A 12,221-nucleotide genomic window follows, 5' to 3' on the forward strand; every position below is an offset into this window, starting at 1 on the left:
GTATGTAAACGAAGTATCGAAAAATATTTAAGGAAAAAAAAATCCGCTATTTCCCGGTGTAAAGGCCGCATTCATGTATAATATTCGCCACCTAAAAACAGGTAGGAAATTTTGATATACAAAGACACACATTTTGTAATGAGATACTAATGGGTTCGCATGCGCGCATCTTCGTCACAATATTCTATACTTAAGCAATTTTGAGGCAAGTAAGGCTAACCTTCCACAAACCGCTGTTTATAAGAGATTTAGGTAACTTCCCACCTCGACCCGCCAAAACAACTCGCTGCATTTCATCTATACACAAAATGAAACTATTTCACGTCAAGCGAAAGTTGTTAGCTGAACGTTCTTTCGACATTCAACTTTGTCATTAGTGCAGACGTTCGGCACATCCGATCTTCAGTGGGTTAAACTTCATATGTAAGATGCGTCGCTGTGTAAGACGCACAGGCAGAAACATCAGAAAAGGCCACGTCTCATACGCTTGAAAGTACGGTAAGCGTTCCATGTCCTAGCGCAAATGGCAGCGAATCTAATGGTAACGATCTTCTTTGGTTGGGTTTTTTTCATATTTGCGCTGGAAGAAGTCATTTCATAAATTCCGATAACCATAAAAATTGCCTTGTTTGTCCAGAATAATTTCTCTCAGCTTCATTCACCGACCTTTCAATCAGATTTTCTTGTTGGCAACCACATGCAACTGCTAAGATGTTGTTCTAAAAAAGCAATTATTCTGATTTAGCTGCTAAAATTTGGTCCACTAAGCTGATGTCATCAAATTCGGAAACTTATAAAATATATTCAAGCTTCTGTACTTACACATACATATATCATACATCTAAACATTCACTCAAGCATGAAAGAAAGAGGACTCTGCTGCGAACGATACTTCTTTTCAGAACCGAGTGGTAATTTTATTGAAACTTTTTAAACGTTGACCAGCATCCAAGTGATGTGGCTATGGCTATTAAGGCGTGAAGTATGGAATTTTCTGGAAGAAAAATGTATCGAATAATAACTTACCAATTTGTATTGCAACAGAAATGTAATATAAAGAACGTGCCGTTTAAGAATATGCGTGTTTTTACAGTACCGCAATAAAATGGCAATAATATATTTTGTTCTCATTATCATGACCGCGAATTCCGTCAGATATCTTCCGTGGGCGTTCATCGATATTGCGTTTCAAGCTTCTTGATTTGAATTACATTGATTGAAATCAAGATAAGCCAGCGATATCAGCGACAAGACAACAAGGCTTGCGTTAACTTTTTCGCATAAACGCTAGCGCATAAACATAGCTTTGCACGTATTCAGAAGCATGAAGCAACATATTGCTTGACGTATTGAGTATTGCGAAGTTGACGTGAATATCCGGGGTGGTAGATTTCCTTGAAATTGCTACCGCTTTCTCATTGGCGCTGTAAAAATGTGTTTATATAAACAAATAAATAAATAAATAAATAAACGTCAAAATAAAATTTTCTATGGCTTTCCTCATAGCCATATCTTGTCGGGCGTAGAGAAAGAATATATTTTGCTGTACTTCAGAGACAAGTTTGATACGCCCATGATGAATGTCTGTATGACCCATTAAACTGAACTGCTTTCCTGCTGAATGAAGACTGAGCCGTCATATGGTAAGATAAATAAATCGAACTCTTTCGCTTCGATGAGGCAGACGTCAGCAGCTAGCGCCAAGAGCGCTCTCAGTCACGTGTGACGGCAAGTCGCTCGCAAATCCTGATCGTGATTTACCCAAAAAAAGAGGTTCGCTCTAAGAGGAATAGTTCAGACGTTCTGGAGTGGTTGAACAAATGTTCCTGATGTAGTAAGCGGACATGGCTCTTTAAGTTAGATGTCCTCTCCTCGCACCGAAGACATTCCTTGCTCAAACAGTCTTGTCCTATGTGGTACACTGTCCTCATAATTCAAACAGAGGTACGTGATGCCTACGTTTGCGTGTCAAAGCTATTCTAATCTGTACGGGAGAGCGCCAATTAAGGATATTTCGAGTAACCCCGGCTTACAAGATAAACGGCGCATACAAGACACGCGAAAGCTGGGAGCCTCGACAAAGAAAGAAAAATGTATCTTCCTAGCAACTTGTTTCCTTTTGGGATCTTACAAAAATAGCTACCATTTCCATGTCATCGTCTGTGAGCGCAACAATGCATGGCGCAAGCCGTACGTGGGGTGTCTTCAGGATTCCCTCGGGTTACCTTGATTGCGGGATACGTTACGAATAAGATGTCCTGGGGAACTTTCGGACTCTCTGGAAACCAAGCGTCCACGTCTGGTCTTTTATATTTCATTCATATTGAGGACATGCATTTTTTACGTGGCCCACGGTGCACTTAGGAAAAATGCCAAAGGTGCTATTGAAACATACCGCATTTCAACGTTCCACAACGTATGCGGAACCAGTGGAACTATATTTTTGTGTCTTAATAACCTCTACATTCGCCTTGTGTCTTAATAACCTCTAGATTCACTCTGCCATTTTCGACATCATGTGCATTCGCGACTTTCCGCAGTCTGATGTCTGCACTCTGTGACGCTATTTCAAAATTGTCTAATTCCTGGCATTCAGATTTGAGCTTCATGTGAAGCACCATGTCAACGGAACTTATTTTAAGTGTATAGATACGGTAATAAATTGGAATGACTAGTACAACGGCGATTAAGCGATTGAACAGGAACCTACGGCTAGGCCGAAAACTTACGCTTTTGTGACCACCGTATCGCTCAAGGACCTTCGCCGGTCATCAAAATTAATGTGAGGGATGCTCATGCGTAAATCAACGTGCCATCCAAATTATTATTCGGGTTCCTTCATTTATTCTACATTACGTGACAGTTTCGCCGTTGCATGTGTCATTTGATTCGGCAAATCTCTTGCGATTTTACCTGATGATGTCACAATAGTTCGTTGAAAGTTGCGAGATGCAGACAGTAGCGCAGCGCACGTTTTTCAGTGTTCTCTTCTCAACAATCATTGACCCAGTGCTCATGAAAATATAAAAGTGCTAGTTCTCAATCCCGTAATAACGAAAAGAAATAGAGAAACACTTCGATAGCTTGCCTAGTGTGCTCAGGTCACACTACGTGGTGACGTAGAGCGCGTGACCATTGACTCTGCTTAAGAGTGTGGGACATGCAAATGTTCCACTACGTCAGCATCCGCGATCTGTACTCCAAACCCGAACATGCTCCTGGACTTACATTTCGCGTCGTGTTCTAGCGGACACTTCTGCCGTGTGCGCATCTTTTAGTCGCACCTAACGCGATGGTGAGCTGCCGTGCTACGTCTGCGTGCTGGAGGCATGCGGGCCCATGCCAACATTGTCTTTGCCCGCGCAGCTCCGGAGCACGGCCTAAATCGACGTCAGCTGTTCTAAATAAAGAGATAATTTTATTCAAATCCACGAGAGATGAAGTTTTACATGGCAGCTAAGGTAAAAGCGAATGTCGCACATGTGGCTGCGCTGCTGACTGCGAGCGCAGGGAACGACAGGAGAACATTACATAAATGACAGCCAAATAATGACATATATTACGCTACGTAAGGGTTGTTAGATCAAAAACGGTTTGCGCAATGAGAAAAAATATTTAAGACAGGGATAGCTAAAAAGATAGAAATGCAAAAATTGTGCACTGCTGGGAATTTCGAACTTAGCGATGAGTTTAAATAAATGAGGCAATTCGTGGAAGCTTGATGCCCAACAGTGCAGTCCCCTATATCTTTTGTAAAGTATGAAGGTTGCGGTTTTATGTAAATCAGTGGGGCTTATGGTTCAGCAAGTCTGAAATAAGCCATTTCAGAGGCGAATAGGTATATTTTCTATGTTTTCTTAGTATTACTAATAACAGTTCCTAATGCTTAAGAAGACAAAACATAGTTAGATGTAATACAAAATATCCGTATCATTGTTTTATTCATGAATAGCAAGCCACGTAACATTTGTTTACACATAGTGTAAGCATCCAATTCATGGTCCTCAACGAATCAAGTAGAAATATGTTCACAGAACAATAACTGTGCAAAAAATGAATGAATAAATATATTTAGGTAAAGGTGACGCTCAGGCCTACAGCGATGGGTTGGGGATAAGCTCACCGTCGTGACCGAAGACGAGACGTTGTTAGCACCCTGAACATCCCCGGTAGCGAATAAAGGTCTCAACCCAAGCCTGAACATCTGGATCCAGCCTCAAACATCAGTGAAAACATCAAGCCATCCCACTATCTTCAACCTTTTTCAGTGCGCCACAGGATAGATTGTCTCTTTTTTTATTCCAGAAAATATACTATAACTGCTATCATGGTGCTCTCCTGCTAATTCTTTATACTACTTCCCGCCGTCTTTTCAATTGAGTCTATATACAGCGACTTCATGGATATACCAAATCTTGCAAGCAGTCTTTTCTGCAAAACAGTATTGAAGACTGAAAAAAAAACTTCCTCAGACAGTTTTCAAGGAGGTAAACATCAAAAATTTAGAAAGTCTGACATACTTCTTCATTATCTGATTCCTCACGAATACTTTTTTATGGCGATTAGCATTGATCCCCTACTGTGGAGGTTTTGATTCTATCTATCTATCTATCTATCTATCTATCTATCTATCTATCTATCTATCTATCTATCTATCTATCTATCTATCTATCTATCTATCTATCTATCTATCTATCTATCTATCTATCTATCTATCTATCTATCTATCTATCTATCTATCTATCTATCTATCTATCTATGAGTTGCCTAAAAGTACGTCCGAGGTTTTTCTTCAGGTTTCTTTAGAAGTACGTTATAAAGGATTCGTCAGTGATTTTATTCAAGTACGTCCAATGTTCTCGTTGCTTTCACTATTTTTTAAGTTGAAATTGTCGGGCTCGTTCAACGGCTGAATAAATGTTATCTCGCGTCAGAGCTTTTACTGTGTGCGGTGTAGAGCAGCGTTCTGCGAGCCTGTCTCGGCACAGCGTCCGCAAATCACCGTGCTCATCACTGCTTCGACAACTGCCGCAGCTACTTGTGCGCGCTTCCAGAGTTAGAAAAAGGCGTTCGATTCGGTGGCCCTTGACTCGATACTTTCACAACGCATGCCTATAGCAAATAAGCCAATGCTGCATTTGCGCTTCGCTACCGATTCACTAAATGATTGGTGGACATCCTGTCGAATCGGAGCATTTCACAGTTGTGAAGACGTGGAAGTCCAAACTGCAATCAACAGACCTGCCCAATAGTTACCTAACGAACGCAGTGAAGCGCAACTCTTCTCAGTTCAGTTAGCTCCGCCAAGCGCTCTTCAAGTAACCTTCAGCTTTCGTTCGCCACCAGGCACGAGCGACCCTTGTCGTACAACTAGCATTTCCGCTAAACGCAGTTCCTTCTGGACCCTTCAGCGGGACACTGCTTTGGGCACATGCCAACGGAAATCAGTTACAAAAATTTTAACATTAGTAGCGCGAGTGAGAGCGTCGTTTTAGTCGTCATCGTTCTGCTTACGTTCAAAAGCATTTACGGCTATGTAAGTAGAGTATACCCACTTCTAATTTGTTGTAGCTTCGTCTACACAATCTACATATTGCGCAAACGTGATCTGGAAGGGACATACTTCGATGGTAATGAGCGACAGTGCGCCTGAGGGCTGCTATTCTAACTGAGCATGCGGTGGTTATTTTTGTTCAGTATATTATAGACGACATTTCAGTGGTGAACTTGTGTAAAGCGCACAACGATATATTTTTAGAAACATAAAATGCACATAAAATGCGAAGTACGTTTCGAAATTAGGTTTCGTCATTTATTTTTACACGTAATCATTATTGGATATAAACACAATCACCACGGACTCATGAACTACACGACGCGCACTAGTTTTCTACATTGTCGCCACCGACAAGGAGAGTGCTGTGGTAACGTGGAATCAGCTTGAAGAAACGACTCTGGTAGAACTCGTTGCCCTGCGATGCATGGCCTGAGACGTTACCTCTTTACCATACACGATCTATAGGTGTTCATGGATGACGGACACACTAGTGCAACTTGCCCATTCATACCGGACAACAGCGCGCCCTTCCACAACCGACCACGTTGTCAGCACAAGTCATTCTGCCATCGTAGTTTGCGCTCGAATATCGTTGGGCCACGGTGGTCCGCAACTACTCTCTCTTTTTCGGCGTTCTGCGCATGCGTCGTTCCTACACCGCCGATGTTCCTTCCGCCGTTGAACCAGCACGTCCCTAGTGTCAAGTCAGCCGTCTAGTTAGCTGTCATTGCAGGAAAATTATCGATTCCTATTCGGGTCACGTGGGTTTGATAGCAGTTTAATCCCGTACTTTGGTGTTACTTTTTTTTTGTCTCTGACAGCTTTCCTGACGTGATGCATGGTTTCTCCCCGTTATACATCTTAGAAGGTAAAGCTTCGTAGGTGCTGCCGAACATGCACTCGTAGGTAACCGTCGGGTGACGCACAGGAATTTCTCTTACACGCACAAGAAAGCACATGAAAATAAGAGCAGGTTAAACTTATCGAAGAAACAGCGCAATCAGCGTACTCATATAAATGACCCGATTTTGCATCAGATCTCTTGGTTTAGTGACGTCAGGACATGTTGCTTGCGGTCACTTGCCGTAATCGCATCCAAGTGGCGAAAATTTTTCCGCCACGTCAAATACATTGCCGAAGATAAAAATAAATAAATAAATAAATAAAGGTGAAAGAAATGCAAGAAAAACATGCTATGCTTGGGAAAATAAACACGAAAATAATAAATAAGTAAACCCTCAATCGCAGCGCATGAAGTACAGACGTAACTGCAACGCCACCGCTGACTGTTCTTTTTATTCTTTAGTACACGGGAGTTGAATTTTCAGCAAAACAAGAAAAAGAGTGCGCCAGAGAAGTTAAAGGTGGCTGAAAGCACATTCAAAAGTCAGGCAAGCACGTGCAAGCGTCCAACAAAGACATCCAGCCCAGCAGTGTTTCTTGTGCAGCGCACACTCTACGAACGTGAGGTGATTCTCAAAAAAAAAAAAAACAGCCGAGTCTTTGGCGGTGGTTCAGCATGCATGCCTGTCGCGCATCCTGCTGCGCTTACAAACGCCACCGGCGACTCTTGCCGAATCGCCTAATTAGCTGTTATATTACTCATAGCCGAATTTCTCTTAAAGCCTTCACCGCAATATTTCTGTTCCTTTCGGAGTTTGCAATCGCGCTTTTTGTGCGCTTTATGAACATTACGCGTTAATATCATGTCATATAACTCACCTGCCCCCTAGGAACACTTCTAAATGCATCTTAGGGTAGCAAGTCGTGAACCGCGCTAGCATTCATTGCCGTCGAAATGCTCCACGGCGCAAACTACGCCCTCATGTTTGTGCCGGTTCATCGCGAGCATATGTGGTGACAGGAAAGCGTACGTGCTAGAAGCAGCTCTGCACGTATTTTAGAGCGCAGCTCTTTGGCGTCCGTTCCTGGGTTTCGCGTCGTCGTCGGCGTTGTCGTCGGCCTCGTAACCAGCTCCGCCCCCCTTTCATCCCCCCAGTGCTAGCAGCGACCGACTGATACCGCTGGATGCCGCTGACGCCGCTAGAGAGTCAAGATAACGTGACTGCATAGAACACCGTCGCCGCCATGCAGAAAGAGGAGGAAAGGGTCCCCCCCCCCCCTGTTCTTGTGTGGCGGATAGGGTGCTCTTCAGTTGCCGACGCGCTGGTTATTTGACGTAGGCCCCGGCACGTCGACGAATACGTGACCACCTTCCCACGGCTAGACCTGGTTCTTAGCGCTGCGGAAGCGAGGGTATCATATTGTTTGTGTCGGCATCGGCGGCGTTGTCCCTGAAACCAACTCCGCAGCTGGGGTTGACTCACTATCGGCGTCAGCGGCATCAGTCAGTCGCTGCTATCTCTTCCCTCCTCCCTTTATCGTGTTGTCCGCTTGCTGCGCGCGCTTCTGCCCCCATCGTTTGCCGCTGGGTGTACACGCCGCCCCCCTCCCCCCTCTTCCTGCGAGTCTTCGGTTGTCAAAGCGCCGGCTCGAACTTAATTCCTTTCTTCGCTCCTCCTCCAATGCAACCCCTGTGCGGTGGCAATCAGAGAGCCAGATCGGTGGCGGCGGATCTGTATATGTGCACCGTCCGAGCCGAAATTTCCGCTGCCGTTCGCCCTGTGCGGTGGCAATCAGAGAGCCATCGTAACGCGTCCCACGGCTGTGACAACCTCGCGAGGCAGTTGTATAGATCTCGTCTTTGAGAATCAAGCATTGGTGTACCAAGTCGAACATATATCAGTCTATTTCTCCGACCACAAAGCTTCTTTCATGACTGTCAAGAACTGTTAGTGGAGTCTTTGTTAAAGGAATACGTGTGAAAAATAAAAGAAACATTCTGTGATAGCGCATACATGTGTTGCTCGATTTCTTTGCCTCAATCTATCGAAAAGGTGAAACAGCTTATTTGCTGCGCTCAAATTTCGCATTAGGAAGTAACGTAATCGTCGGTAATATTTTTTACTTCTGCACTCGGAAGGAAGTGCGAATATCCGCGTGATGCTTTGCCGAACAGCCGAGTACCATTTCTCATCTGTTTAGGTCACACGCTGGATTGTTGGCGCTTGCGTCTGACGTAACATTAGACAGGTCTGTCAATCAGTACGTCCGTTGGTCCGTTCTATTACATCGACCAATGGGTCGAAGTTGTGTGTTAGTTCGGGCCACTAGGCATGTCTTTGTGGTCGTAATGCCATCGCGGTCATTGTATCGCCGCCGGCATTACAGCTTGGTTATGCGAGAGCCTCACGCATATTAGAAGGACCCACTGATCGAAGTTGTCAAATAGCTTATGCCTGTGAAGGTATGCACTCGTGGTGGTGATGCCGTCTTGGTTGTTCCATCGTCGTGTTTCCAGCCGCGTCAAACGAGTATCGTCAAGCTTTCGTCGTGCCACCAAATACGTCATAAAATCTTCAAGAATTCGTTGCCGTACCGTCGGTGGGACGCCGCTGTGGTTTTTCGACCGTCACCCCACGCTCGTCTAACGACTCTCGTCATGCCGTTGTCGCCACGCCTTCTACGTCAAACCTTCTCGCACATTCTCTAATAACTCTGTCCACTAGTTTGTGCTCGCACGCATGGTGCCACTATGCTCATTCCATTGTCGTACCAGCTTTGCCGCACTACTGACATTTTGCCATCGTCGTCATACATTTGGTGCGTAACGTCCCTGCAGTTCATACCGTCATCGTCCCGACGTAATTGCCATAAACTCTTTAACGCGGCAGCGTTAAGGAGCTCGTGTCGCAGAAAAGGCGGTGTCGGCGGCGTCGGCGTCCATGGCGTTGGCCGCGAGCGATAAATTCCATAAGGCACTTCATAAATGAAAAAAATATCTTGTGAGATGGGCTGGTGGGAATCGAACCAGGGTCTGCGGCGTGTGAGACGGAAACGCTACCACTGAGCCACGAGTTTTTTTTTCTTTATTGCGTTTTCACAAACGCAAACAAAAAGATCAATTACACGACATGTACATATTCTAAAAACACCAGCCACAGCTCGGCAAGTGTAAGGTGTTTAGAAGGGCTTCACAGAAGCCAATTGGTCTAGTACAGGAAGCCATTCCGGGGGTTCACATAGTGCTCTGAACAAGTCGCGTGTGTATATAATGCTCTCAACAAAATAGTGTCTTGCTGAGTGAGCCTGTATATGACAATGTCTGATGTCCATTCTTGTCTTCCATACGCTGTGCATGCAAAGCAGCATTAGCATATCACTCGGCGCTTCCCCTGTTTCTGCACGTGGAAGAAACCGGATTCCAAAAGGGCTTATCGGCAATTCTTTTTTAAGTGTTCTTTGTAGGACGTCCCACAGAAATACGGCGTCATGGCAGTCAATAAAAATATGCTCAATTGATTCTGGCTTATTACAGATTAAGCAGTTTACCGACCAAGGTACAGAAAGACCTTTGCTTTGTAACCATGGCTCGAGTTCACGAGCCACGAGTTCGTTCTTTCAGAACGGGACAAAATTGCCTCTATTGAATGCGGTGTTGCCTTAGAAATGTGCCGTAGAAAGTTATACTGCGGTGTATATCGGTAATTATGACCATGTAACTTACAGAAGTCGCAGCTTCACGAGTAGCGAAGTACGTTACCGCTAAATTTCTTCTGCGCTCTGCGCACACACAGAGCCATCTTGCGGCAAACACAGAAGACCCCCTCCTCGCAATGTACGGCGCTGCCCCGACACGTGGCGCGCCACTCGCTGCATGCCCGCGTCAGCCTTCATGGCGCGTCGGGGTCCGGCTATCTCTGCCGATCGCGACGTTTGGCTGGCGTAGCGTGTTTGAGTAGGCGGTGCGAACGCGGTGCGATAACACTATCGCGTTCCACTCTTGAAGGCGAAGCTTAAGCGTCCTCAATTTTATTTTTGCCAAAGCAAGTAATCCAGTGCTACATTCTTGACGAGGACAGGGAAAGACATAAAGAGTGGTCGGCCTTCCAATGCTGTTTTTCAGTGTCCTTAAAAAAATTGCGTCAGCAACAACAGGATGACGAAGGAGATTGTGGAGGCCTACGAGATTGCAAAATTAGAGGAAAAGTGCGTGAGCAAGCCTTCGGTATCGCTACTTGAAAAAGAGATACGATTCCTCGGTTTATCTTTGTGACCACTGCAGTACATGCTTTCCCTATGCTTTGCACACGCGTACGCTTTATCGAAATTCACCACTCAATGTTCTTTGCTGTTACATTTGTTACCGCTCGTACGGTGTATATTAATCGATGCGTGCGGAAATAAAATCCATAGCTGAAAGCATAGCTGTCTGTGTATCTGTTTCTTCGTACGTCCTCCGTACTGTCGCGCTTATACACTCTACCATGGATTCTAACCAACTAGCCCGCCAACGTGTTTTAATCACCAGCAAGTCCCGCAACGTGTTTTGCTAATGGAGTCACCGTCACGCCATTCTAATCGTACCCTCCTTTTCATCCTATTGTATTCATACAACTGTCATGCTACCGTCTTCGTTGCGTCCTTGTCATGCATTGGTCATCATATTTCCGCTTTCCGAGCATTGTGTGATGCGGTCGCGCTTGCTCCATCTTCGGCATTTTAACTTGCTCACCTGACAATCGTAATTCCGTTGCAGTCCCACAGTCATCTTCATACCACTGTCGTCGTGCTGCTCTCTTTGCAATTTCATCACTTCGCAATCTTCATCCCAGTGTCGTCATGGTTCGTCAAATAGTTTCGCCATTCTATCAACGTCATTATAAGTTCGTCATTGTGTCTTAACTGTCGTCATTCACTGAAGATTATGCCGGCATAGCCATGCCATGGGCGTTATTGCATCGGCATGCAACAGGCCTCATCATACGATCGCGCATATTTCTTCATCATCAATGGAGCTTCCTCATCCGCTTCTTGTCATAGCTTTGTCATTATACAGTCCTTGGAATGAAGTCGTCGCCATGCTATCCAGTCACACATACGCCATCAGCCCTTGTCCTCAATCTTTTGTCGTCACACTATCGTCAATGTAAGATGTCAATCATTTAGGAATCGTATCGTCATACCGCCATTGTCAAAGTAGGACGTTATGGCGGGCTTGCGGTTCATAGCTTTAGACGTTCCTTATAACTGCACGAAAAAAACAAGGACAAGAAAGAAACACACACCACAGCACGAGCGCAGAATGCCAAGTGTTTATTTTTTGAAAGCAAGCAACATAAATATATTTTATTCGGGGACCTGTGCACGTGTCCGCATTGTCACTCTCAAGTGTGCCAATAAACATACAAACGTAAAAGGTTATCAGCTGGGTAACAGTGTATCCCAGCGATCGCCAAAATAAGCATTAGCCAATCTTACAGCATTATAAAAGGGGGAGAGATAAAATAAAAAAAACAGAAAAAAAACAGGCAGAGATCGCTAAAATGTGAAGGACAACGAATATGGCACCCAACAAATAACCGATGTAAAAGCGAAGGATGAGGCGATAAAATTGTTTGAAGAAAGGAAAAAGGGCAGAACAAAAACAAGAAAACAACGTAACAACAAACGCGGAATATCACGCCGATGAACAAATGTGGAAATGACGTCACGAAAGGATGAAGGCTCAACATATGGCTTAATGAAAACAACCATGTAAATTGGGAATGACGCCCACTATTGAATTTACAAACGTGACTATGCAAAGAATGAGAACTGGTGA

The 12,221-nt window shown here is 44.6% G+C and overlaps 1 protein-coding gene across 2 annotated transcripts in view; it reads right to left on the reverse strand.

Annotated features, from left to right (window-relative positions):
- Positions 1–883: 883 nt before the first annotated feature.
- LOC135904229 (uncharacterized) overlaps positions 884–12,221 on the reverse strand; it is a 141,733-nt gene continuing 130,395 nt past the window's right edge. For both annotated transcript variants that reach the window (XM_065434869.1, XM_065434870.1), the window contains exon 8: positions 884–994. In XM_065434869.1, coding sequence (XP_065290941.1) covers positions 971–994 — 24 coding nt within the window. In that variant the 3' untranslated portion in view covers positions 884–970. The remainder of the gene's footprint in view (positions 995–12,221) is intronic.

Source organism: Dermacentor albipictus, chromosome 10 (genome assembly GCF_038994185.2).
Source record: "Dermacentor albipictus isolate Rhodes 1998 colony chromosome 10, USDA_Dalb.pri_finalv2, whole genome shotgun sequence".
In the NCBI taxonomy this organism is placed as follows: domain Eukaryota; kingdom Metazoa; phylum Arthropoda; class Arachnida; order Ixodida; family Ixodidae; genus Dermacentor; species Dermacentor albipictus.